General features: G+C 39.4%; 1 protein-coding gene across 7 annotated transcripts in view; it reads left to right on the top strand.

Annotated features, from left to right (window-relative positions):
• The window catches only part of LOC101316208 (diacylglycerol O-acyltransferase 2), a 364872-nt gene that overhangs the window by 96060 nt on the left and 244726 nt on the right, over positions 1–24086 (top strand). For all 7 annotated transcript variants that reach the window (XM_073808430.1, XM_073808431.1, XM_073808432.1 and 4 more), the window contains one exon: positions 13995–14069. In XM_073808430.1, the coding sequence (XP_073664531.1) occupies positions 13995–14069 (75 nt within the window). The remainder of the gene's footprint in view (positions 1–13994; positions 14070–24086) is intronic.

The raw sequence follows: 24086 nt of genomic DNA, 5'->3' as shown, positions 1-24086 counted from the left end.
GGATGCAACTAGAAACATATCAGAATTGCATCTGAAATGAAACCTGTTTGCCATACCCAGACGTAAGTAATTACAGTTAATGTTTATAGTGACCTTGTGAAAGTTGATATTATTGCCCATAGTTTCCTGATGGGAAAATTGTGCCTCAGAGAATTTAAGAAAGTATCAAGATCACACTGCTAGGTGGAGCTGGGATTTAAATTAGGCCTGACTTAAAAATTCATTCTCTTTCTGCTGTACCACACTGGTATATACATGTAGTCCTTGGTAACCACTCAGCCCACATTGGAATAAATGCCATTTCTATTTTGTGATACCTGTGGGACTACTGATAAAGGTAACTCTAAAATGTTAGTTATATCTACAAACATCCTTCATATTTTTTACTATTTATTCAGTATATACTTTTTGGTATGTTTCTTTTAGAGAAACAATTCTACATTTTTCTTTTTCAGATTAAAAAAAAGCAAAACAGCTCTTCCCTTATTTTGCATACTATACTTTATTTTGTGTTCTTTTATAGTGACCAGAACAATGCATGCAATGAGTATTTTGCTTAACTAAATTCTAACCTGCTACAAATTCTGTTTTATTTTTATTTTTTTTCTTTTGTTTTAGGGCTGGTCTTAATTAAAACTCATGAAGTAATGACTTGTGGGTCTTTCTTAGGGTCTTTCTCCTCTCTTTTAGTACCAAATGCTTGTTGCCTTCAGCCTGGCTAACCAGCCCTGCCCTGAGGCATGTACTCTTTCTATCTTGCTACATGCCGGAGTTGGCTCTCTGTGTATAGATTATGATATTAAGCACTTGTTTATGTTGTGTGGGGGTGGGGCTTCTTAACATTAGAGTTGCAGGGCTATAGGCTTGTAGGGGAGGGGTTTTTTTTGGCCGGAGAAGATGGCCTTCATCATGCTTTTCAGTTCACACATTCCTTAGGTGGTTGTTTTCTTAAAATACCCAGCTGTGCTTATGTCTAACTTACCCTAATTTCAGAGAGTTAGCATTCAGGTGCCTTCTTACAAAGTTGGTTATGTTGGTATCGCAGAGAACAAGAGAAAGAGAAAACATTTTTCTAAGCCAACTAGACACTTAATATCCTTGTAGAAAGTCACTTATGAAATAGATATAACAAGTAACAGGCTACTAGAAAATCAGATATAATAGAATTACAAATTTTTAGAGGAAAGCAAGGCTAAGATGTGTTAGGTTAATAGCCAGAATCACTGAGGTTCATTGATTGGTCATCTGCTTTCTAGCAGGCATCGTTCTTAGTGTTAAGGATCCAGAGATGAGTCAGATAAGGTTCTTAGACCCGGTAAACTGATGATCGATGAATAGCTGCAAAGAGAGCTATGGGAGTATGTTTAAGAGGTATGTAGACAAACCTGGATAGAGTCAGGGAATGGATGACTTTTGAAAGAAATTTTTTTACAGGTTAGGTTTTTTTGAGTTATAATTTTACATACAATAAAATTTACCCTTTTGATGTATACAGTTCAATGAGTTTGACAAATGTATGAAGTAAGTAACCATCACTACAATGAATAATGCTGCTGTGAATATTTAAATATAGGTCTTTGTGTTGATGTAAGTTGTCATTTCTCTTGAATAAATACCCAGTATTGGAATTTCTGGTTCTAATGGTAAGTGCTATGTTGAAATTTATAAGAAACTGTGAAACTCTTTTTTCAGGGTGACTGTCATTCTGCCTTCCCATCAGCAATGTATGATAATTCCTTATCTTTGTAAGGGCTTATTATTGTCAGTCTTTTTAATTTTCACTATTCTGATAAAGTGGTATCTCATACTGATTTTAATTTTCCTAATGATGAAATGATGTTGTGCATTTAAAAAATACGTTTATTTGCCATCAATCCCCCTACCTTCTTTTTTTGTGAAATGTTCATTCAGAACTTTTGCCCATTTTTTATTTGCTTGATTGATTTCTCATTATTGTGACTTGTAAAATTTCTTTAGGTGTTCTGTATGAGTTAGTCCTTTATGAGATATACATTTTCCAAATATTTTCTGCTAATCTGTGGCTTGTCTTTTCATTTTTTTTAAGTGTCATACTTTTTTTTTTTTTTTTTTACATGGATCATCATAGCATCTTTCTTTTTCTTTTTTTTTTTTTAACATCTTTATTCGGGTATAATTGCTTTACAATGGTGTGTTAGTTTCTGCTTTATAACAAAGTGAATCAGTTATACATATACATATGTTCCCATATCTCTTCCCTCTTGCGTCTCCCTCCCTCCCACCCTCCCTATCCCACCCCTCCAGGGGGTCACAAAGCACCGAGCTGATCTCCCTGTGCTATGCGGCTGCTTCCCACTAGCTATCTACCTTACGTTTGGTAGTGTATATATGTCCATGCATCTCTCTCGCTTTGTCACAGCTCACCCTTCCCCCTCCCCATATCCTCAAGTCCGTTCTCCAGTAGGTCTGTGTATTTATTCCTGTCTTGCCCCTAGGTTCTTTATGACATTTTTTTTTTCTTAAATTCCATATATATGTGTTAGCATACGGTATTTGTCTTTTTCTTTCTGACTTACTTCACTCTGTATGACAGACTCTAGGTCTATCCACCCCATTACATATAGCTCACTTTCGTTTCTTTTTATGGCTGAATAATATTCCATTGTATGTATGTGCCACATCTTCTTTATCCATTCATCCGATGGTGGGCACTTAGGTTGTTTCCATCTCCGGGCTATTGTAAATAGAGCTACAATGAACATTTTGGTACATGACTCTTTTTGAATTTTGGTTTTCTCAGGGTATATGCCCAGTAGTGGGATTGCTGGGTCATATGGTAGTTCTATTTGTAGTTTTTTAAGGAACCTCCATACTGTTCTCCATAGTGGCTGAACCAATTCACATTTCCACCAGCAGTGCAAGAGTGTTCCCTTTTCTCCACACCCTCTCCAACATTTATTGTTTCTAGATTTTTTGATGATGGCCATTCTGACTGGTGTGAGATGATACCTCATTGTAGTTTTGATTTGCATTTCTCTAATGATTAATGATGTTGAGCATTCTTTCATGTGTTTGTTGCCAGTCTGTGTATCTTCTTTGGAGAAATGTCTATTTAGGTCTTCTGCCCATTTTTGGATTGGGTTGTTTGTTGTTTTGTTATTGAGCTGCATGAGATGCTTGTAAATTTTGGAAATTAATCCTTTGTCAGTTGCTTCATTTTCAAATATTTTCTCCCATTCTGAGGGTTATCTTTTCGTCTTGTTTCTGGTTTCCTTTGCTGTGCAAAAGCTTTGAAGTTTCATTAGCTCCCATTTGTTTATTTTTGTTTTTATTTCCATTTCTCTAGGAGGTGGGTCAAAAAGGGTCTTGCTGTGATTTATGTCATAGAGTGTTCTGCCTATGTTTTCCTCTAAGAGTTTGATAGTGTCTGGCCTTACATTTAGGTCTTTAATCCATTTTGAGCTTATTTTTGTGTATGGTGTTAGGGAGTGATCTAATCTCATACTTTTACATGTACCTGTCTAGTTTTCCCAGCACCACTTATTGAAGAGGCTATCCTTTCTTCACTGTACATTCCTGCCTCCTTTATCAAAGATAAGGTGACCATATGTGCGTGGGTTTATCTCTGGGCTTTCCATCCTGTTCCATTGATCTATCTTTCTGTTTTTGTGCCAGTACCATACTGTCTTGATTACTGTAGCTTTGTAGTATAGTCTGAAGTCAGGGAGCCTGATTCCTCCAGCTCTGTTTTTCGTTCTCAAGATTGCTTCCCCTATTCAGGGTCTTTTGTGTTTCCATACATATTGTGAAATTTTTTGTTCTAGTTCTGTGAAAAATGCCAGTGGTAGTTTGGTAGGGATTGCATTGAATCCGTAGATTGCTTTGGGTAGTAGAGTCATTTTCACAATGTTGATTCTTCCAATCCAAGAACATGGTATATCTCTCCATCTATTTGCATCATCTTTAATTTCTTTCATCAGTGTCTTATAATTTTCTGCATACAGGTCTTTTGTCTCCTTAGGTAGGTTTATTCCTAGATATTTTATTCTTTTTGTTGCAATGGTAAATGGGAGTGTTTTCTTGATTTCACTTTCAGATTTTTCATCATTAGAGTATAGGAATGCCAGAGATTTCTGTGCATTAATTTTGTATCCTGCTACTTTACCAGATTCATTGATTAGCTCTAGTAGTTTTCTGGTAGCATCTTTAGGATTCACTATATATAGTATCATGTCATCTGCAAACAGTGACAGCTTTACTTCTTTTCCGATTTGGATTCCTTTTATTTCCTTTTCTTCTCTGATTGCTGTGGCTAAAACTTCCAAAACTGTGTTGAATAAGAGTGGTGAGAGTGGGCAACCTTGTCTTGTTCCTGACCTTAGTGGAAATGCTTTCAGTTTTTCACCATTGAGGATGATGTTGGCTGTGAGCTTGTCACATATGGCCTTTATTATGTTGAGGAAAGTTCCCTCTATGCCTACTTTCTGCAGAGTTTTTATCATAAATAGGTGTTGAATTTTGTCAAAAGCTTTCTCTGCATCTATTGAGATGATCATATGGTTTTTCTCCTTCAATTCGTTAATATGGTTTATCACATAGATAGATTTGCGTATATTGAAGAATCCTTGCATTCCTGGAATAAACCCCACTTGATCATGATGTATGATCCTTTTAATGTGTTGTTGGATTCTGTTTGCTAGTATTTTGTTGAGGATTTTTGCATCTATGTTCATTAGTGATATTGGCCTGTAGTTTTCTTTCTTTGTGACATCCTTGTCTTGTTTTGGTATCAAGGTGATGGTCGCCTCGTAGAAGGAATTCGGGAGTGTTCCTCCCTCTGCTATATTTTGGAAGAGTTTGAGAAGGATAGGTGTTAGCTCTTCTCTAAATGTTTGATAGAATTTGCCTGTGAAGCCATCTGGTCCTGGGCTTTTGTTTGTTGGAAGATTTTTAATCACAGTTTCAATTTCAGTGCTTGTGATTGGTCTGTTCATATTTTCTATTTCTTCCTGATTCAGTCTTGGCAGGTTGTACATTTCTAAGCATTTGTCCATTTCTTCCAGGTTGTCCATTTTATTGGCATAGAGTTGCTTGTAGTAATCTCTCATGATCTTTTTTATTTCTGCAGTGTCAGTTGTTACTTCTCCTTTTTCATTTCTAATTCTATTGATTTGAGTCTTCTCCCTTTTTTTTTGATGAGTCTGGCTAATGGTTTATCTATTTTGTTTATCTTCTCAAAGAACCAGCTTTTAGTTTTATCTTTGCTATTGTTTCCTTCATTTCTTTGTCATTTATTTCTTTTTTTTTTTGTCATTTATTTCTGATCTGATTTTTATTATTTCTTTCCTTCTGCTAAGGAAGGGTTTTTTTTGTTCTTCTTTCTCTAATTGCTTTAGATGCAAGGTTAGGTTGTTTATTCAAGATGTTTCCTGCTTCTTAAGGTGGGCTTGTATTGCTATAAACTTCCCTCTTAGAACTGCTTTTGCTGCATCCCATAGGTTTTGGGTCGTTGGGTCTTCATTGTCATTTGTTTCTAGGTATTTTTTAATTTCTTCTTTGATTTCTTCAGTGATCACTTCGTTATTAAGTAGTCTATTGTTTAGCCTCCATGTGTTTGTATTTTTTACAGATCTTTTCCTGTAATTGATATCTAGTCTCATGGTGTTGTGGTTGGAAAAGGTACTTGATACAATTTCAATTTTCTTAAATTTACCAAGGCTTGATTTGTGACCCAATATATGATCTATCCTGGAAAGTGTTCCATGAGCACTTGAGAAAAATGTGTATTCTGTTGTTTTTGGATGGAGTGTCCTATAAATATCAATTAAGTCCATCTTGTTTAATGTATCATTTAAAGCTTGTGTTTCCTTATTTATTTTCATTTTGGATGATCTGTCCATTGGTGAAAGTGGGGTGTTAAAGTCCCCTACTATGAATGTGTTACTGTCCATTTCCCCTTTTATGGCTGTTAGTATTTGCCTTGTGTATTGAGGTGCTCCTATGTTGGGTACATAAATATTTACAATTGTTATATCTTCTTCTTGGATCGATCCCTTGATCATTATGTAGTGTCCTTCTTTGTCTCTTACAATAGTCTTTATTTTAAAGTCTATTTTGTCTGATATGAGAATTGCTACTCCAGCTTTCTTTTGGTTTCCATTTGCATGGAATATCTTTTTCCATCCCCTTACTTTCAGTCTGTATGTGACTCTAGGTCTGAAGTGGGTCTCTTGTAGACAGCTTATATATGGGTCTTGTTTTTGTATCCATTCAGCCAATCTGTGTCTTTTGGTGGGAGCATTTAGTCCATATACATTTAAGGTAATTATTGATATGTATGTTCCTATGACCATTTTCTAAATTGTTTTGGGTTTGTTATTATAGGTCTTTTCTCTCTTGTGTTTCTTGCCTAGAGAAGTTCCTTTAGCATTTGTTGTAAAGCTGGTTTGGTGGTGCTGAACTCTGTCAGCTTTTGCTTGTCTGTAAAGGTTTTAATTTCTCCATCAAATCTGAATGAGATCCTTGCTGGGTAGAGTAATCTTGGTTGCAGGTTTTTCTCCTTCATCATTTTCAACATGTCCTGCCACTCCCTTCTGGCTTGCAGAGTTTCTGCTGAGAGATCAGCTGTTAACCTGATGGGGATTCCCTTGTGTGTTATTTGTTGTTTTTCCCTTGCTGCTTTTAATATGCTTTCTTTGTATTTAATTTTTGACAGTTTGATTAATATGTGTCTTGGCGTATTTCTCCTTGGATTTATCCTGTATGGGACTGTCTGTGCTTCCTGGACTTGATTAACTATTTCCCTTCCCATATTAGGGAATTTTTAACTATAATCTCTTCAAATATTTTCTCAGTCCCTTTCTTTTTCTCTTCTTCTTCTGGAACCCCTATAATTGGAATGTTGGTGTGTTTAATGTTGTCCCAGCGGTCTCTGAGACTGTCCTCAGTTCTTTTCATTCTTTTTTCTTTATTCTGCTCTGCAGTAGTTATTTACACTATTTTATCTTCCAGGTCACTTATCCATTCTTCTGCCTCAGTTATTCTGCTGTTGATCCCATCTAGAGTGTTTTTCATTTCATTTATTGTGTTGTTCATCATTGTTTGTTTCATCTTTAGTTCTTCTAGGTTCTTGTTAAATGTTTCTTGCATTTTGTCCATTCTATGTCCAAGATTTTGGATCATCTTTACTATCATTATTCTGAATTCTTTTTCAGGTAGAGTGCCTATTTCCTCTTCATTTGTTAGGTCTGGTGCATTTTTATCTTGCTCCTTCATCTGCTGTGTGTTTCTCTGTCTTCTCATTTTGCTTATCTTACTGTTTTTGGGGTCTCATTTTTGCAGGCTACAGGTTCGCAGTTCCCGTTGTTTTTGGTGTCTGTCCCCAGTGGCTAAGGTTGGTTCAGTGGGTTGTGTAGGCTTCCTGGTGGAGGGGACTAGTGCCTGTGTTCTGGTGGATGAGGCTGGATCTTGTCTCTCTAGTGGGCAGGTCCACGTCTGGTGGTGTGTTTTTGGGTGTCTGTGGACTTACTATGATTTTAGGCAGCCTCTCTGCTAATGGGTGGGGTTGTGTTCCTGTTTTGTTAGTTGTTTGGCATAGGTTGTCCAGCACTGTAGCTTGCTGGTCGTTGAGTGAAGCTGGGTGCTGGTGTTGAGATGGAGATCTCTGGGAGATTTTCGCTGTTTGATATTATGTGGAGCTGGGAGGTCTCTTGTTGACCAGTGCCCTGAAGTTGGCTCTCCCACCTCAGAGGCACAGCACTGACTCCTGGCTGCTGCACCAAGAGCCTTTCATCCACACGGGTCAGAATAAAAGGGAGAAAAAGTAGAGAGAAAGAATTAGTAGAAGTAGGAAGAAAGAAAGAAAGAAAAAAAAAGAAAGGAAGGAAGGAAGGAGAAAAGAAGGAAAGAAAGGAGGGAGGGAGGGAGGAAGGAAGGAAGGAGGGAAGGAAGGAAAAAAGAAAGAAGATACAGTAAAATAAAATAAAGTATAATAAAGTTATTAAATTAAAAAATTATTATTTAGGAAAAAAAAGGACGGATAGAACCTTAGGACAAATGGTGGAAGCAAAGCTATACAGACAAAATCTTACACAGAAGCATACACATACACCCTCACAAAAAGAGGTAAAGGGGAAAAAATCATAAATCTTGCTCTCAAAGTCCACCTCCTGAATTTGGGATGATTCGTTGTCTAAAGGAGGGAAGGAAGGGAGGGAGGCAGGGAGGAAGGGAGGAAGGGAGGGAGGGAGGGAGGGGGGAAAAGTATAATAAAGTTATTAAAATTAATTATTAAGAAAAAATTTTTTTAAAGAAACGGACGGATAGAACCCTAGGACAAATGGTGGAAGCAAAGCTATACAGACAAAGTCTCACACAGAAGCGTACACATACACACTCACAAAAAGAGGAAAAGGGGAAAAAAATCATAAATCTTGCTCTCGAAGTCCACCTCCTCAATTTGGGATGATTTGTTGTCTATTCAGGTATTCCACAGATGCAGGGTACATCAAGTTGATTGTGGAGCTTTAATCCGCTGCTTCTGAGGCTGCTGAGAGAGATTTCCCTTTCTCTTCTTTGGTCTCACAGCTCCCAGTGGCTCAGCTTTGGATTTGGCCCCGCCTCTGCGTGTAGGTCGCCGGAGGGCGTCTGTTTTTTGCACAGAGAGGACGGGGTTAAAGGAGCCGGTGATTCGGCGGCTCTGGCGCTCTCAGGCGGGGGTGGGGGGGTGGGGGGGAGGGGCACGGCGTGCGGGGGGGAGGGGCACGGCGTGCGGGGCGGGCCTGCGGCGGCCGAGGCCGGTGTGACGTTGCACCAGGCGGAGGCACACCGTGCGTTCTCCCGGGGAAGTTGTCCCTGGGTCCCGGGAACCTGGCAGTGGTGGGCTGCACAGGCTCCCCGGAAGAGGGGTGTGGATAGTGCCCTGTGCTCGCACACAGGCCCCTTGGTGGCGGCAGCAGCAGCCTTAGCGTCTCCCGCCTGTCTCTGGGGTCCGTGCTTTTAGCCGCGGCTCGCGCCCGTCTCTGAGGTCCGTGCTTTTAGCCGCGGCTCGCGCCTGTCTCTGGGGTTCGTGCTTTTAGCCGCGGCTCGTGCCCGTCTCTGGAGCTCCTTTAAGCAGCGCTCTTAAACCCCTGTCCTCGCGCACCAGGAAACAAAGAGGTAAGAAAAAGTCTCTTGCCTCTTCGGCAGGTCCAGACTTTTCCCCGGACTCACTACCGGCTAAGCGTGGCGCACTAATCCCCTGCAGGCTGTGTTCACGCCGCCAACCCCAGTCCTCTCCCTGCGCTCCGACCGAAGCCCAAGCCTCAGCTCCCAGCCCCTCCCGCCCTGGCGGGTGAGCAGACAAGCCTCTCGGGCTGGTGAGTGCCGGTCGGCACCGATCCTCTATGTGGGAATCTCCCCGCTTTGCCCTCCGCACCCCTGTTGCTGCGCTCTCCTCCGCGGCTGCGAAGCTCCCCCGTCCGCCTCCCGCAGTCTCCGCCCGCGAAGGGCTTCCTAGTGTGTGGAGACCTTTCCTCCTTCACAGCTCCCTCCCACTGGTGCAGGTGCCGTCCCTATTCTTTTGTCTCTGTTTTTTCTTTTTTTTTTTCTTTTGTCCTACCCAGGTACTTGGGGAGTTTCTTGCCTTTTGGGAGGTCTGAGGTCTTCTGCCAGCATTCAGTAGGTGTTCTGTAGGACTTGTTCCACGTGTAGACGTATTTCTGGTGTATCTGTGGGGAGGAAGGTGATCTCCGCGTCTTACTCTTCCGCCATCTTCCCAGCCCCTCCCTTTTTCTCTTGATTACTCTGAATAGAGATTTATCAGTTTTATCAGCTTTTCAAAGATCTAGTGTTTGGTTTTGCAATATTGTGTTTTATAAAAAATATATATATATTTGATGCACAGTTCTTGGCTCACTTCTAGAACTCTTGGAATTTCCTAAGTGTTGAATGTGATAAAGATGTCTTTGGTATGTTAATGAGGTGACTTTTGAAAAGCACCTAAGGGTGGGGGCTGGTTGCCTACGGAGCCACCATGTGGTAAGAGGATTAGAGGATTGGAACTTTCAGTCTCACAGTCTGACCTCTTGGGAGAGGAGAGGGATTGGAGGTTGAATCAATTGCCAACGGTCAATGATTTAATCAATCATGCCTGTGTAATAAAGCCTCCATAAAAACTCCAAAGGATGGGGTTCTGAGAGCTTCTGAGTTGGTGAACACATAGAGATTGGGCAGTATGGTGCACTTGGAGAGGGCATAGAAGCTTTGTGCCCTTTCCCCATACCTTGCCCTATGCAGCTCTTCTATTTGGCTGTTCCCTGAGTTACATTCTTAATAAACTGGTGATCAGTAAGTAAAATATTTCTCTGAGTTCTGCGAGCCACGCTAGCAAATTAATCGAACCTGAGGCCTAGGTTGTGGGAACCTCTGATTTACAGCCAGTTGGTCGGAAGTACAGGTAACACCTGTACTTGGGATTGATATTCTAAATTGGAACCTCTAATCTGTAGCCAGTTAATTAGAAGCACAGATTGCAATCTGGGTTTTTGACTGGCCTTCCGTGTGTGTGGGGCAGTCTTGTAGGACTGAACCCTTAACCTGTGGAATCTGATGCAGGCCTGAGAGCAGGACACCCTGCTGGTGTCCAAGAATTGCTTATTGTTGGTGTGGGAACTACCCACCCACCCCTTTGAAATTGTGTTGCAGATCACCGAAAGAGGTTTCACTTATTATTCTTTTCAATTTCATTGATTTCTGCTTTTTTCCTTTTTTAAAAAAATATTTATTGGGGCTTCCCTGGTGGCGCAGTGGTTGAGAGTCCGCCTGCCGATGCAGGGGACACGGGTTCGTGCCCTGGTCCGGGAAGATCCCACATGCCGTGGAGCGGCTGGGCCCGTGAGCCATGGCCGCTGAGCCTGCGCGTCCGGAGCCTGTGCTCCGCAACGGGAGAGGCCACAACGGTGAGAGGCCTGTGTACCGGGAAGAAAAAAAAAAAAAAAGAAAATTATTTATTTGGCTGCGCCAGGTCTTAGTTGCAGCATGTGGGATCTAATTACCTGACCAGGGATCAAACCTGGGCCTCCTGCATTGGGAGCGCAGAGTCTTAACCACTGAAGCACCAGGAAAGTCCCTCGTTGGTTTCTGCTTTTACTCTTATTATTTTCTTCCTTTTGCCTGCTTTGGGTTTAATTTGTTCTAATTTGCTAGTTTCTTAAAGTAGGATTCCTGGATTACTGATTTGAGACTTCTCTTTTCTAAAGTAAGCATTTAATAAATTTTCCTCTAAGCATTGCTTTAGCTGTGACCCACAATTTTGATACTGCATTTTCGTTTTTGTTCAATTTGAAATATTTCCTAATTTCTCTTTTATTTCTTCTTGACCGAAGGGTTATTGAGAGGTATGTTGTTTAATTTTCAAACATTTGTGGAGTTCTCAGATATCCTTCTTTTGTTGATTTCTACTTTAATTCTGTCGTGTTTAGAGAAAATCGTATTATTTTAATCCTTTTAACCTTTTTGAGATTTATTTTATGGTCTGTCTTGGTAAGTGTTTCATGTACATGTCATGTGTATTTTGCTGTCATTTGAATGGACAGAGTGATGATGCAGCTTGTCCACAGTAGCCGGAGCTACAACTACAAGCCAATTTCCTGAATAGCCTTTAGAGACAAAAGAGTTAATCAGGAAGTTTTCCCCAGAAGTCATGAACTAAAGTTGGTTTTGACTTGAATTTTGATGACAAAGAAGCAGAGGAGTTTGAAAATAGCTCTATTCAAGGTGGGAATTTGGAGAATTTGTTGATAATGCTTATATGGGGCACTTGTGGTGGCAGAAATTCTTGTGCTTAGTTTAAGTGGTTAGAACTTTGTATTAATACCAACAGCGATTGTATACTCTTTCAGTGTTTGGGTATCTTTTTACATTCATACAATCATTTTACATGCACCCAGTGACTTTGGGCCTTTTGAAGGTCATGTGAGCAAGTATTATTTTCCTGTCAGTATTTAACTGAGAAAACAGAAGCTCAGAGAAATTAAGTAACTTGTTAAAGGTCACACAGTGATTGGTGGATTTAGGCTATTATTTGTTTCATTGCTCAGACTATATTTATTATTCATTTCACCAACTTTGATTATCTGTCTTTAAAAAGTGTGCCTTTTCTCATAGAGGGATCAAAATTCAAGATTGTGGTTGAATTAAAAGGCTCTATATTCTGTAGTCTCCATATTAAGATTCTGACACGTTTTGGGGTCAGTAATCTATATTTAATGGTAAAGGATAGTAAGTAGTATGGAGTATCATGCAGCCTGTTTTGTTAATTTTCTTTATTAATCGGGAACAAAGGGCTCTATGGTTGACTGATTCTGATTTTTTCCCCCAGTATTGTTTGTGTCTAACTTCCAAAAGTACTTTCATATCCAGTGATAATTGGATTCATTTCATCTGTACGACACCACTATAAAACAGAACAAGGAGTGTTTCTGCTTTTGGCTGATGAGGGATTTAAAGCATGGCCCATTAATATTGATTAGCGATTATATATTGAGTAGAGTGCTAGGCACTAGGGCTATAAAGTCAGAGTTCCTTATGAAGCACTAGAAGGTTGGAATTAGAACTCAGATCACTTCAATTTTTTTTCTTTTTAAGCCCAGTATCTTTTCAAGTCCTAGAAACATGTTGTATCATATTTTTCAACAAGTTAATTTAATGCCCATCTTTATGAGGCTTATGCTTTGAAAACTTTACCTTCATGTTAGATTCACTCCTGCCCATGATCTCACCCCACCCTTTCTTTAAATGGCATGTATTTTTCTGATTTTAAAAGTGATCCATGTACTTTGTGGACAATTTGGAAAATTTTGAAAAGCACAGAGAGGAGAATAAAAATTTATGTGCACTCCTTCTGCCCAGCTGCAACCATTGTTAACATTTTGATGAATATGATTTTATTTAATCTTTTTTCTCCTGAGGTATATATGTGTGTAAAATATTCTATGTTTGTAAAATTTTGAGTTTCTTCTAATCTTAAAACTGATTTCGTAGTGCTTTCTCTTTTTCTCTCTTAAAATGAAACACTTCTTGAAATTGGTTTATAGTTTTCATTATAAGTTTATTATTGCAGGCCCATCTTTTGGTATTATATTCAGTTAAGTAAATGATGTAGGTAAACAGGGAGCATGTGATTAATTTTGCTTTAGTAATAGATGTAGCAGGTATGGAAGTCAAATAAATGTTCACAGGAATCTTCTACTGCTGGCTTTGACCTTTCTATCTCTAGCTAGAAAGAAGAGGTGAAATATTCTATTCTGGTAATCCCCCACTTGAACCCTCACATTAATCCTTCACTGCAGAAGCAATTAAAATTGTTTTAGCCACAATTCTTTCTGATCAAGTAACTAAATCTGTTTTTATAGACTTTATACTATTTTGAGTTTTAAAAAAAATCTTAGTTCTTCAATTTTAAAAGTTTTAATTCTCCTGCCTTTTAGGTGAAGTTTAATTCGAGGTTGGCACTGACTGAAGCTCGAATCAGTTGCATTTGAAAGAGAGTAGTAGACAGAACATAATGAGTAGACTTTTAAAGACTTTGAGGATTGGATATTATCTTTAAACTGTCTTTTTGAAATTAGAAAATAATATTTATCTTTTATGTTTTTTCTAGGGCTTCATGTTTTTTAAAGCACTCTAATAGACTAACTGGGCTGTGTTTTCTTTGAGATCAGAGAATGTATAGTGTGCCTCTGAATCCCCTATACTTAAGGAATATGCTTTCTGTAACAACCTCAAGAAGTGTTTGTGAAAAATGTGTGTGAATGATGGTGCCTGTGATCTCATGTGATGATTTTGCGAGGACTTTGACTAAAGCAGGAAACTCTAAATTGATCACCTGGTCTTATGATAAGTGTTTTGTTTTCTGCTGGCTTGTTAGACGTAGCCAACCTATTTCTCAACATTGAAGTAGGTCCTGTCATTTTCTAATCACATTAAAACTTGATTGGAATGAGATGAACTAATAATGTGTTTTCCTCCTCTCTTAGATTCATGCCCGCAACCAAAATGAAATAATTTTTGGGCTGAATGATGGCTATTATGGTGCTCCATTTGAACATAAGGTAAGGGGATTTGCATAACACTGTGAGTTTTGTTTAGTGCAGGTGTGCTTTGCTGTATCAGGTAAAAGCTCTGTGTAAATAGAATCATGTTTTAAGTATCATTATAAGTTTGTTGTTCAGTGTGGCTTAGGGTGAATGCTTAAAGTGAAAACTCATTTTGTAACCACATCTTTTCTAAATCCAGATTTTATTAATTTTCCTAAGAGAAAATCTTATGTAGCTGTTTTCTACATAATTCTTTAGAGGTTAAGGAAGAATAATGAATTTTAATTAAGTGTAATACAATTTTATTAACTGTTTCAGAAATCTTTTACAAGTTTGAATAAATTTAAGAAACCTGAGGCAAGTTATATTGTAGTCATTTATATTATAGTCTGTGCTGTCTCTGTATCTAAAGGTGATTAGAGAAAGGAGAGGTATTTACCAAGTACCTGCTATCTGTGGCACCATGCCAGGCGCTTCATGTTCTTCATCCTACTTAATACTAGCCACAAACCAATGAGGTGAATTTTCTACATTATTTCCTCTTAGTGATCATGTTGTTTTCTAACATGTTGTTTTCTTGGTTGTCTGAAATGCTATTGCTAGAATGCTTCATTCATTCAACAGCTATTTACTGAGCACCTGCTGTACCTCAGCTACTGTGCTCTAAGTGCTAAGGGTACAATGGTGAGCAAACAGATTTTTTTTCCCTGCTGTCATGGAGTGTATGAGGGAGACAAGCACTGATAAGGTAACCTGATAGATAACTATATAAACACAATGTTGGTGGGTGCTATAAAAGCATGTGATGAGGATCTTACCTACTCTAGTGGCTCAAGAGAGTTCTACGGGGACTTGACTTTTAAGGTTACAATCCAGAGGATGAATAGAAATGAACAATGTGGAGGGATGGAGGCTGAACAGAGAGAGCATTCCGGGTAGAGGAGGGTAACATGTTGGAAGGCTATGAAGTGCTAGGGGCCGTGGTGAGTTTTCGGGACTGAAGGAAAGTCTGGGTGATAAGGGAGAAGGATACCAGAGGAGGCTGGAGAGGTAGACAGGGACCACATAACACAGAACCTTTTGAAGGGTTTTATCCTAAGAGCAGTAGCGTGTGTTGAAGGATTTTTAGCGTGGCAGAGATATAATTAGATTTGTGTTTTAATAATTTCACTCTGGCTGCTTTAAGGACTGATTGTAGAAGAGGCAAGAATATATGTGGGAAGACAGTAAGAAGGATCTTACAGTACAGAGGGTAAGAGATTTGATACTTTGAAACAGGTTTATGGTAGAATAGCAGGTAGATTTAGGAAAGTTTTAGGAGGTAAAATCAGTAGGACTTGGTGATGGTTTGAATTTAGGGTGTAGGGAAAAAGGTGTTAAAGGATGACTTTTGGGTTTCTGGCTTAGATGAAGTAACCAGATGGATGAAGGTGCCAGGCACTGAGAGAACTAAGGACACTGGAGGAAGACAGCTTTGTTGGAGGCAGATCGTGAGTGAGTTGAGATTTGATCACATGGGCTTTGAGATACCTTCAAGATATCCATGTGTAAAGTAGGCATTTGGATTAGATGAGTCTGGAGTTCAGAGGAGAGAAGTAGGTTAGAGATTTAAATATAGAGATATAATAATGGCAAATAGTTATTGAAATCCTGAGTTCAGATAAGATAGACCAGTGACAAGCTGTACAGTGAGAAAAAAGGGGCTTAATAGCAGGGGGCCTGTGATTGTCTCCAACTTTTAGAGGCCAAATATGGGAGGAGGCTTTGGAAAAGGTGGCTGAGAAGGAATGGTGAGAGATAGATGAGGAAAAGAGAGTGAAGTCTCTTGTGGAATCTCAGAGGCTAAAGAAAGAGAGGTTTTTGTTTTGGTTCGGCTTTTGGTTTTTAAGGAGAGGGTGGTCAAAAAAGATGAAGACTGAAAAAGGCCCATTCAGTTGGGCAAAATGCAAGCTATTCTAGGTGACTTCATCAAAACTCAGTTGAAGCTCTATTAAGCTTTTTTTCTTTATTTTAAAGCCCTCATCTTCTAAGTTCCTATAGTATATCAGCACCCTATGTACACCTTTGACATAGGTTTTACCACTTTATAGCTCTTTATTCCTTTCTAGTCTGTAAGCTTCTTAAGGACAGATTTCCATATGTAATTTTGAATTCCTAGTACCTATCATAGTCCTTGACATGGTATTTGCTTAGTAAAAATGTTTTATTTAATGAGAGAATTGTGGGAACTGCCAGTGCTGTTGTTTGTAATGTCCCATTTATAGGGTTTAGCCATCCTGAGTCTGTTGAAGGATTAAGTTCCTCCTGTAACAGGTAACCAACTCACCATCTAGCACGATGTCTGGCATATAGTAATAATATTAATAGTTAACATCTGTTGAATGTATTATGTATCAAACAATGTTTTAAGAGCTTTATATCTCTTACTGTATGCAATCTCCCTAAGAATTTTGTAGCCAGAGACTAATAGTAGTTGAGATTTCAGGTAGGTCAATAACTAATAACCCTTTCTTCTTCTCCTGAATTTGGAACAAGTTTAGAAATAAGACAGGTGATAAATGGAGATCAGAATGTTGGCGTTATTACTGATAAAACTAATTGGCAAATGTGGCTTAAATTGTGCAACTGAAAGAGCTTGTATATAGTACTTTCTCCCAAAATGAATCCCCATACCACCAAATAACAAAACAAGCAAAACTGCGTTCTTCCCCTTACGGGGACAGATCCTGACCCTCCAAGACAAAAGCAGAATTTATGTGTACTTTATACACAGGCTGTTCCTGAATGGGGGGGAACCTGGAAAGAACTAAGGTCATGTTCAGTTTCGTCTCCCAAACTCAGCAGTCAAGCTCCTGCCTGTTCTGGGGAGGAGTGAGTGAAGGACACAGAAAAAGTAGACTTTTTTTTTTTTTCTCTTTATATCCTTCTTTCCTGGGAAATGGAGTGGAAAGTTTTTCTCCTAATGTGGAAGCATGGGCATGCAGAGTAAGTGTTTCTCCCTAACAATAATAATAATGTCTAATGTTTAGTGAGCACTTATGTGCCAGGCACTATTCTAAGTGCTTTATATATTTTACCTCATTTAAACCCTACAATTGTCCTTTTATAGAAGAGGATGCTGGCACAGAGAACTTAAGTAACTTTCCCAAGATTACACAACTACTAAGTAGCAGAGCTGGGATTCAAGGCCAGATGATCAATAAATGTTCACTGAATAAATGTTTTGTAATAAGTGGTACATTTTATTCTATAGTCCTTCAGTTAATAAGTTTTGTAAATTTATAAGGCATGCTTATCTTGCCCTGTACTAGCTTTTTTAAAAAAATTAATTAATTTACTTTTGGCTGCATTGGGTTCTCATTGCTGCGCGCGGGCTTTCTCTGGTTGCGGTGAGTGGGTGCTACTCTTCGTTGTGGTGCACAGGCTTCTCATTGCAGTGTCTTCTCTTGTTGCAGAGCATGGGCTCTAGGAGCACAGGCTTAAGTAGATGTGGCACCTGGGCTCAGTAGTTGTGGCTTGTGAGCTCTAGAGCGCAGGCTCAGTAGTTGTGGCGCACGGGCTTAGTTCCTCCATGGCATGTGGAGTCTCTCCAGACCAGGGCTTGAACCCGTGTCCCCTGCATTGGCAGGTGGATTCTTAACCACTGCACCACCAAGGAAGTCCCCCTGTACCAGCTTTCAAATGAACACCTGACATATAGGTTGAATCTCCTTAAAAAGTTTTTTTTTCTTTCTTTCTTTTTCAAGAAAGCCATAAGCAGGGTTTCCAGTCAAGAAGGTATTATAAGTGCACACTGTGAGACCCTCTGCTGAACCAAACAAAAAATAGCAATTGATGAAATCAGAGAAGTTTAAAGAGGCATACCTTGCTAAAACAAGCAAAGAGCAAGATAATAAACGTCTCTGGAACAGAAATGGAATAGAAATGCAAAGACGTGGGCAGAAGCCTTGGGTGTTGGCTGAAAGATGTGCTCCTCTGGGCGAAATGAACACTAAATGAGCATAAAAGCTGAGTAGATGTGGCACCTGGGCTCAGGAGTTGTGGCTTGCGGGCTCTAGAATGCAGGCTCAGTAGTCGTGGCGCACGGGCTTAGTTGCTCCGTGGCATGTGGGATCTTCCCAGACCAGGGCTCAAACCCGTGTCCCCTGCATTGGCAGGCGGATTCTTAACCACTGCACCACCAGGGAAGCCTTGACGTAAATGTTTTTAAACATTTATAGCAATTTGACATTATTGTGCCTTTTTTGTATTTTATAAAAGTATCAGCTCACAGTGGATTGAAGGAAAAGCAACCAACCCTTTCCCACAGAGAGTTTGAGGAGCACTGCTCTAGATAACAGTAATAAGGTGAGGGAGGCTGTTTTAAAGAGTAAGACTCATTGAGGTCGTTGAGTTGTTCGGGAGGAGGATAGAGACAGTAAACAAGTTTAGAATTTCTTAGAAAAACTTGTGGTCGAGTGTGCATGTTAAAAATGTAAAGATGGGCTTCCCTGGTGGCGCAGTGGTTGGGAGTCCGCCTGCCGATGCAGGGGACGTGGGTTCGTGACCCGGTCCGGGAAGATCCCACGTGCCGTGCAGCGGCTGGGCCCGTGAGCCATGGCCACTGAGCCTGCGCGTCCGGAGCCTGTGCTCTGCAACGGGAGAGACCACAACAGTGAGAGGCCCGTGTACGGCAAAAAAAAAAAAAAAAAAAAAAAAGTAAAGATACCTAAATGCTAGAAACAGAGTATAGATTTTTTTTGTGTTTTTTTTGCGGTACGCGGGCCTCTCACTGCTGTGGCCACTCCCGCTGCAGAGCACAGGCTCCGGACGCGCAGGCCCAGCGGCCATGGCTCACGGGCCCAGCCGCTCCGCGGCACGTGGGATCTTCCCGGACCGGGTCACGAACCCACGTCCCCTGCATCGGCAGGCGGAGTCCCAACCACTGCGCCACCAGAGAAACCCCCAGACTATAGATTTTTAATTAGCAGAGGGAAAAAAGGGAATGTAAGGAGTAGAACACTTTGTCAACTTGATAGGAGTCAGAAAAGAAAAACAAAAAAGAAAGCAAGTGGTAAATAGAAACATGCAGTACAGTGATAAAAATAAGTCCAAATATACTTGTAATCACAGTCATTGAATATGGATAGCATATCTGTGGTTGAAATATTTCATAAAGGATTAAAAAATGCTAAATCAGCAAGGCTTTAAGAATGTATATTCTGGGGACTTCCCTGGCGGTCCAGTGGTTAAGACTCCACACTTACAGTGCAGGGGTGTGGATTCGATCCCTGGTCGGGGAACTAAGATCCCACATGCTGCTTGGCACAGCCAAAAAAAAAAAAAAGTACTGTACGGAAGGGAAAGGTTATACTTGTGAAGCAATAGGAAGCATGTTTTAAAGCAACTTTTAAAATACTGACTGAAGTTTTTGTTGACCAGTTCTTCAGCATTCTTGTTTTGTTACATTAGCCATAACCAGAAACAGCTTGTTATTACTTCTGATGACTATGTTGCTGTTATTCCTTCCTGTGTCCACGTTAAAGTGTCTTCAGCCACTATGGGTCTAAAAGCTGAAACTTACTTTTATTTGCTCAAAACTTTTGCCTCTTTGTTTATTTGCTTCTCAAAAAGGCTTTACTCATTTCTGTTGAGTTTTTAGAAACCTAGTAAGTCTCTCAACTTTTTACTATATTGGATGAGTACTCAGTGTCACTCCCAGGGGTGTCTTTGGAAACTAATACACTTGGAAATCTTTGACTAAAATATATACTGTGGGTTTGAATCCTTCATTCAGTAACTTCTGCTGGCCTTATTAGGGAGTGATATCTTGTTAATTTTATGTAGTAAAATTTCATTTATTTGGCATACAAATGTGTACATATTTAACAGCAGTGCAGACAAATAAATAATTGAATAGGTGATAAAATCTATCTTTAGTTGTAAACGTGATTCATGTTTTTTTTCTATCAGTAAATATCAAGTACCCACTACGTGCCCATTATTAAACTAAGTACCGTGGGATACAAAAGTATTAGATGCAGAGTCACAAACCCTTATTCTTTTAGCAGAGATAAAACAGCATTTATTCCAGAAGAGCTCCAGTTTACAAATAGTTTAGTTTGAAAAATTATTTTTGATGTCAGTTGTTTGGGTCTTAACACAGGTGAATTACAGCAGAACATTAAGTAATTTGAAGAGAACCTTAGGAAGAGGTTGGTGAATAAGGCTAGGTGATCTGGAGAGATGTTTCCAGGTGGATTTTACTGCTAGGATGGCAGTTGGGCGAGCATGGGAAATGAGAGGCTGTTGGGCCAGCTCTTGATCCAATAAGCTGGAAACTTTTCAGATCCCTGTATAGGAGTTTTGCCTTTAATATAGACATGTAAGATTATCTTTGCCTGAATTTCCTTTCGGCAACTATTCTTCTTTTTGGAAGGATGCTGACAACTACCTGGGTGAATGGACACTCCTAGTGGTTAAGAATATGGGTTTTGGAGTCAGATTGATGTGAGTTTAATTCCAGGCACCACTGCTTACCTATGAAAGAGATTTTGGGCAAATTGAATCATCTCTGAGTTTGTTTTTTCATCTGTAAATGGAGATAACAATTTCTACCTCATCATAAATTGTTTTGAATATTAAAGGTGATATAATGTATATTACAAGGCTGGCACATGAGTAGAGTTCAATAATATATGGAAACTACTACTCACTAGACTCTAAACCCTATGATAAGAGGGATTACATCTCTAATGCTTACCACTGTCAGTAGTTGTGTCCCTTGAACCGTGCCTGGCATGTAGTAGGTGCTCATTTTGTTAATGAATGCAGGTGAATGCCTGCTATATTTAGGACTATCATAGCAATAATTGAGATTCAGAATCTCGAGGGGATGGTATTTTTCTCTCCTACCCTACCTTATCCCTAGCCCCATCTTCTGGAGTTTTATGTAACTCATACTGTCATAACTCTATGGTGTTATTGATAAAGTACAAAGAGCTTTAGATTGTTAAGAATTCTTGTTCTCAGACTTAAAACTATAGCAGCAATGTCTTCAGAGTCCAGTAGATGGCAGTGCTTTCTCATTTTAATGGAAAAAAATTAGCAGGAGTAGAATCCAAATAAAAAGGATCAAACCTTTTTGGAATAATGACACTCTCAGGAGATTAAAATAGCAATTTGGTGATTACTTTCACAAACGCACCCACATGATTTGACCATCTCAAGTACATAATCCAGCTGAGATTGAAGATTTAGGGACAACAGCAAGTTTCAGCGTCTGTTTTGAGAGCCTGTACAAATGAAAATTCCTTATATTTTTCAAGGCATGATACTTTTGAAAAGTAGAAAACCTGAGTTCTAATCCCAGTTTTGTTCTGGTACTGTGTTCCTTGAGCAAATCACTTAACCTCTGTTAGTTTTAGGTTCCTCATTTCAAAAGTAAGAAAATTCTTATCAGCTGATTAATGCTAGAGGGAATATTAGAGTTATCTAGCTCAACACCCTTATCTCAGGGATGAAGAAACCGAGGCTCAGGGAGCTTCATGACCTCTTGAACTTGGCATGGAAAGTTAGTTTCATGCTTTAAGTGGTAACTTAGACATAGCTATAATAACATCATATATATAATATAAAAAATCACTACATACTTTCATAGCTCTTTTGCCTTTAAGGATTTGCCTATAAATTATTTTACTCCATTCTTACAACAACCTGTGGGGAAGGCAGAGCAGCTATTATTAGAAGTTTTAGCAGTAGTAGTAGCAGCAGGCCTATAATGGCTAACAGTTAGTATTTGGGGAATAAATGAATGGCCAGCATATCAGGATGACTTGGTGGCAGAACCAGGACCAGAACACATATCTCTGTCTTTCCAGACATGCACTTTCTTCATTGCACCATGTCACCTGTGTAAAAGCGAGGAGTAGATGATTTTCATCATTAAATTCCGTTTTGAGGTTCCTTCCATCATTTTATTTGACTGTGATTGTGATTAAATGCTGTTAGAGGTATCTTCAACTTACAGCAACTCAGGTGGTCAGGTATTAGTATTTTTGTTTTCAGAATGAAGACGCTGAAACCTAGAAAAGTTGAGATTTTTGTTAACTTTGTAGAACTGAGAAATTAAAAAGATGGCTATTTTCCTCTTGCTGGTTAAATTCATGGATGCTAACTTATTTCCAAAGCACGTCCCACGTGGTACTCAAGCAGAACATTTAGAAGTGGGGATTAAGTATGTCAAGCAGCCTATGTTTTAACAACAGAGAAAGGGATATGGTATAGCTTCTACCCAGGTCTCTCAGTACGTCATCAAGTAGAAGTTGGAAGATCACAAAAATAGCTCATTCTGTACATGCTCTACTCAGTTTTCCTCCCAGAGCTCTCCCCCCACCCTGCCCCAACCAGGTTACAAAATACAAGAAACAGACCAGACAGATCCTAAGGGGCTGTTTCTAGTAACTGCCTGCTTTGTTACAAAACATCTAGATATCTGAGCTTAGTTTAAATCCAGGGTGAAACTTTGTTTCTGAATTATTTGAGCTGGTGTGATATCCTAATAACAGTATTACTCCAGGTGAGTATGGAGCTTTTGAAAACTACCATTGCTAGTTTTCATTTACTGAGTACCTACTATATGTCAGACACTCTACTATCTACTTTACATGTTTTGTTTAATCTGTGTAACAACTCCATGAGGTAATTATTGTCATTTTATATGTACAGTATCCTAGAAGAAACGGTTCAAGTACTAATCCCAAGATTACTTAGTAAGTAGCAGAACCATGATTTGAAACCAGGTCTGATTTATTCAAAGGCTTTTTCTTTTAACAACTATGCTACGTGGTATCTCTACATTCTTTCGTACTTCACATAGCATGTCAAGGTACCACGTCACTATCTTTACATTTAACCAGAGATATCCACTATGTGCGTTGTGAGAATCAAATGAGAGAGTACATGGGAAAGTGCTTTGAATGGTATAAAGTGCATTATTGTACAGACTTTGGGTATTTATTATTGTAGAGTGGACATGCAATGCCCATGAGGCCATCAACCCACCAAAGTCCACAGAAGTTCCACATATTAGTCACTCTATTTGGCTTCCCTCTGAGTCTTCTTTTTTCCTTTTCTCTTGGATCAAATTAGCTTCTGACAGATGTTTGGAAAATCATCTCATCCTGTAATTCATATTTATAAATCCTGTGGTCCCCATTCTCTCTCTTCATTGAAGCCAGAGAATAATCTGGGAAAATGCCACATTTCCTGTTATGAATTTGGAGGATCTTGTCTCCTTAGCACAATTTTTGAGCTTTTCAGAATTTTAATACTGGAAAATTCAAAGCCAAGCATGGTTCTTCATGTAGATGTTTTAGATTCTTAGAAAGTAAACAGAAACAAAGCTCCATACTCATCCTCACTAGGGGATTCAGAGAGTTGGAAATTTTGTTTAAATTTTGAAAACTTGTCTTTACTACTCTTTCTTAGATTTGTAATTAGGGCATTCTTGACTTTTTTTCCTTTCCCCTCTGTGAGTCAGTTTTGGTTTAAATTGTTCCTCTAGAAAGCTGGGAATCTTTTCTTCTTTTCTTTTCTTTTTTTTTTTAACCTAATTAACATGGTACCACTGTTGCCTTTTCTTGCTTCTCACTTCTCTTCTCTCACAGTTACAGTAACTGTGTATGCATCCTTCTTCCTGTTAGGGCATAAGCTCCTTTAGGGCTGAGGTTGTATCTTACTTTTTTGGTCCCAGGATTTAGTGTAGACTTTGCTTAGAAGATATTTTTTCGGAGTGAATGAATCCACTAAGATCACATGGTTCCTATCAGTATACTTTTCTCTGAAAGGATGACTACTTTAGCAGGGTCACTTTCAGTCCTCTTGTTATGGAGTTGCATTGATGACATTTAATGCACTTCATACTTGGAGTGTGTGACTATGACTGTGATTATTATTATTATTTTTTTGTAGTACACGGGCCTCTCACTGTTGTGGCCTCTCCCATTGCGGAGCACAGGCTCCGGACGCACAGGCTCAGCGGCCATGGCTCAC

This window comes from Tursiops truncatus, chromosome 8 (assembly GCF_011762595.2).
Source record: "Tursiops truncatus isolate mTurTru1 chromosome 8, mTurTru1.mat.Y, whole genome shotgun sequence".
In the NCBI taxonomy this organism is placed as follows: Eukaryota; Metazoa; Chordata; class Mammalia; order Artiodactyla; family Delphinidae; genus Tursiops; species Tursiops truncatus.
The sequence above is the reverse complement of the archived record's forward strand: the minus strand, read 5'-3'. Positions and strand labels throughout refer to the sequence as shown.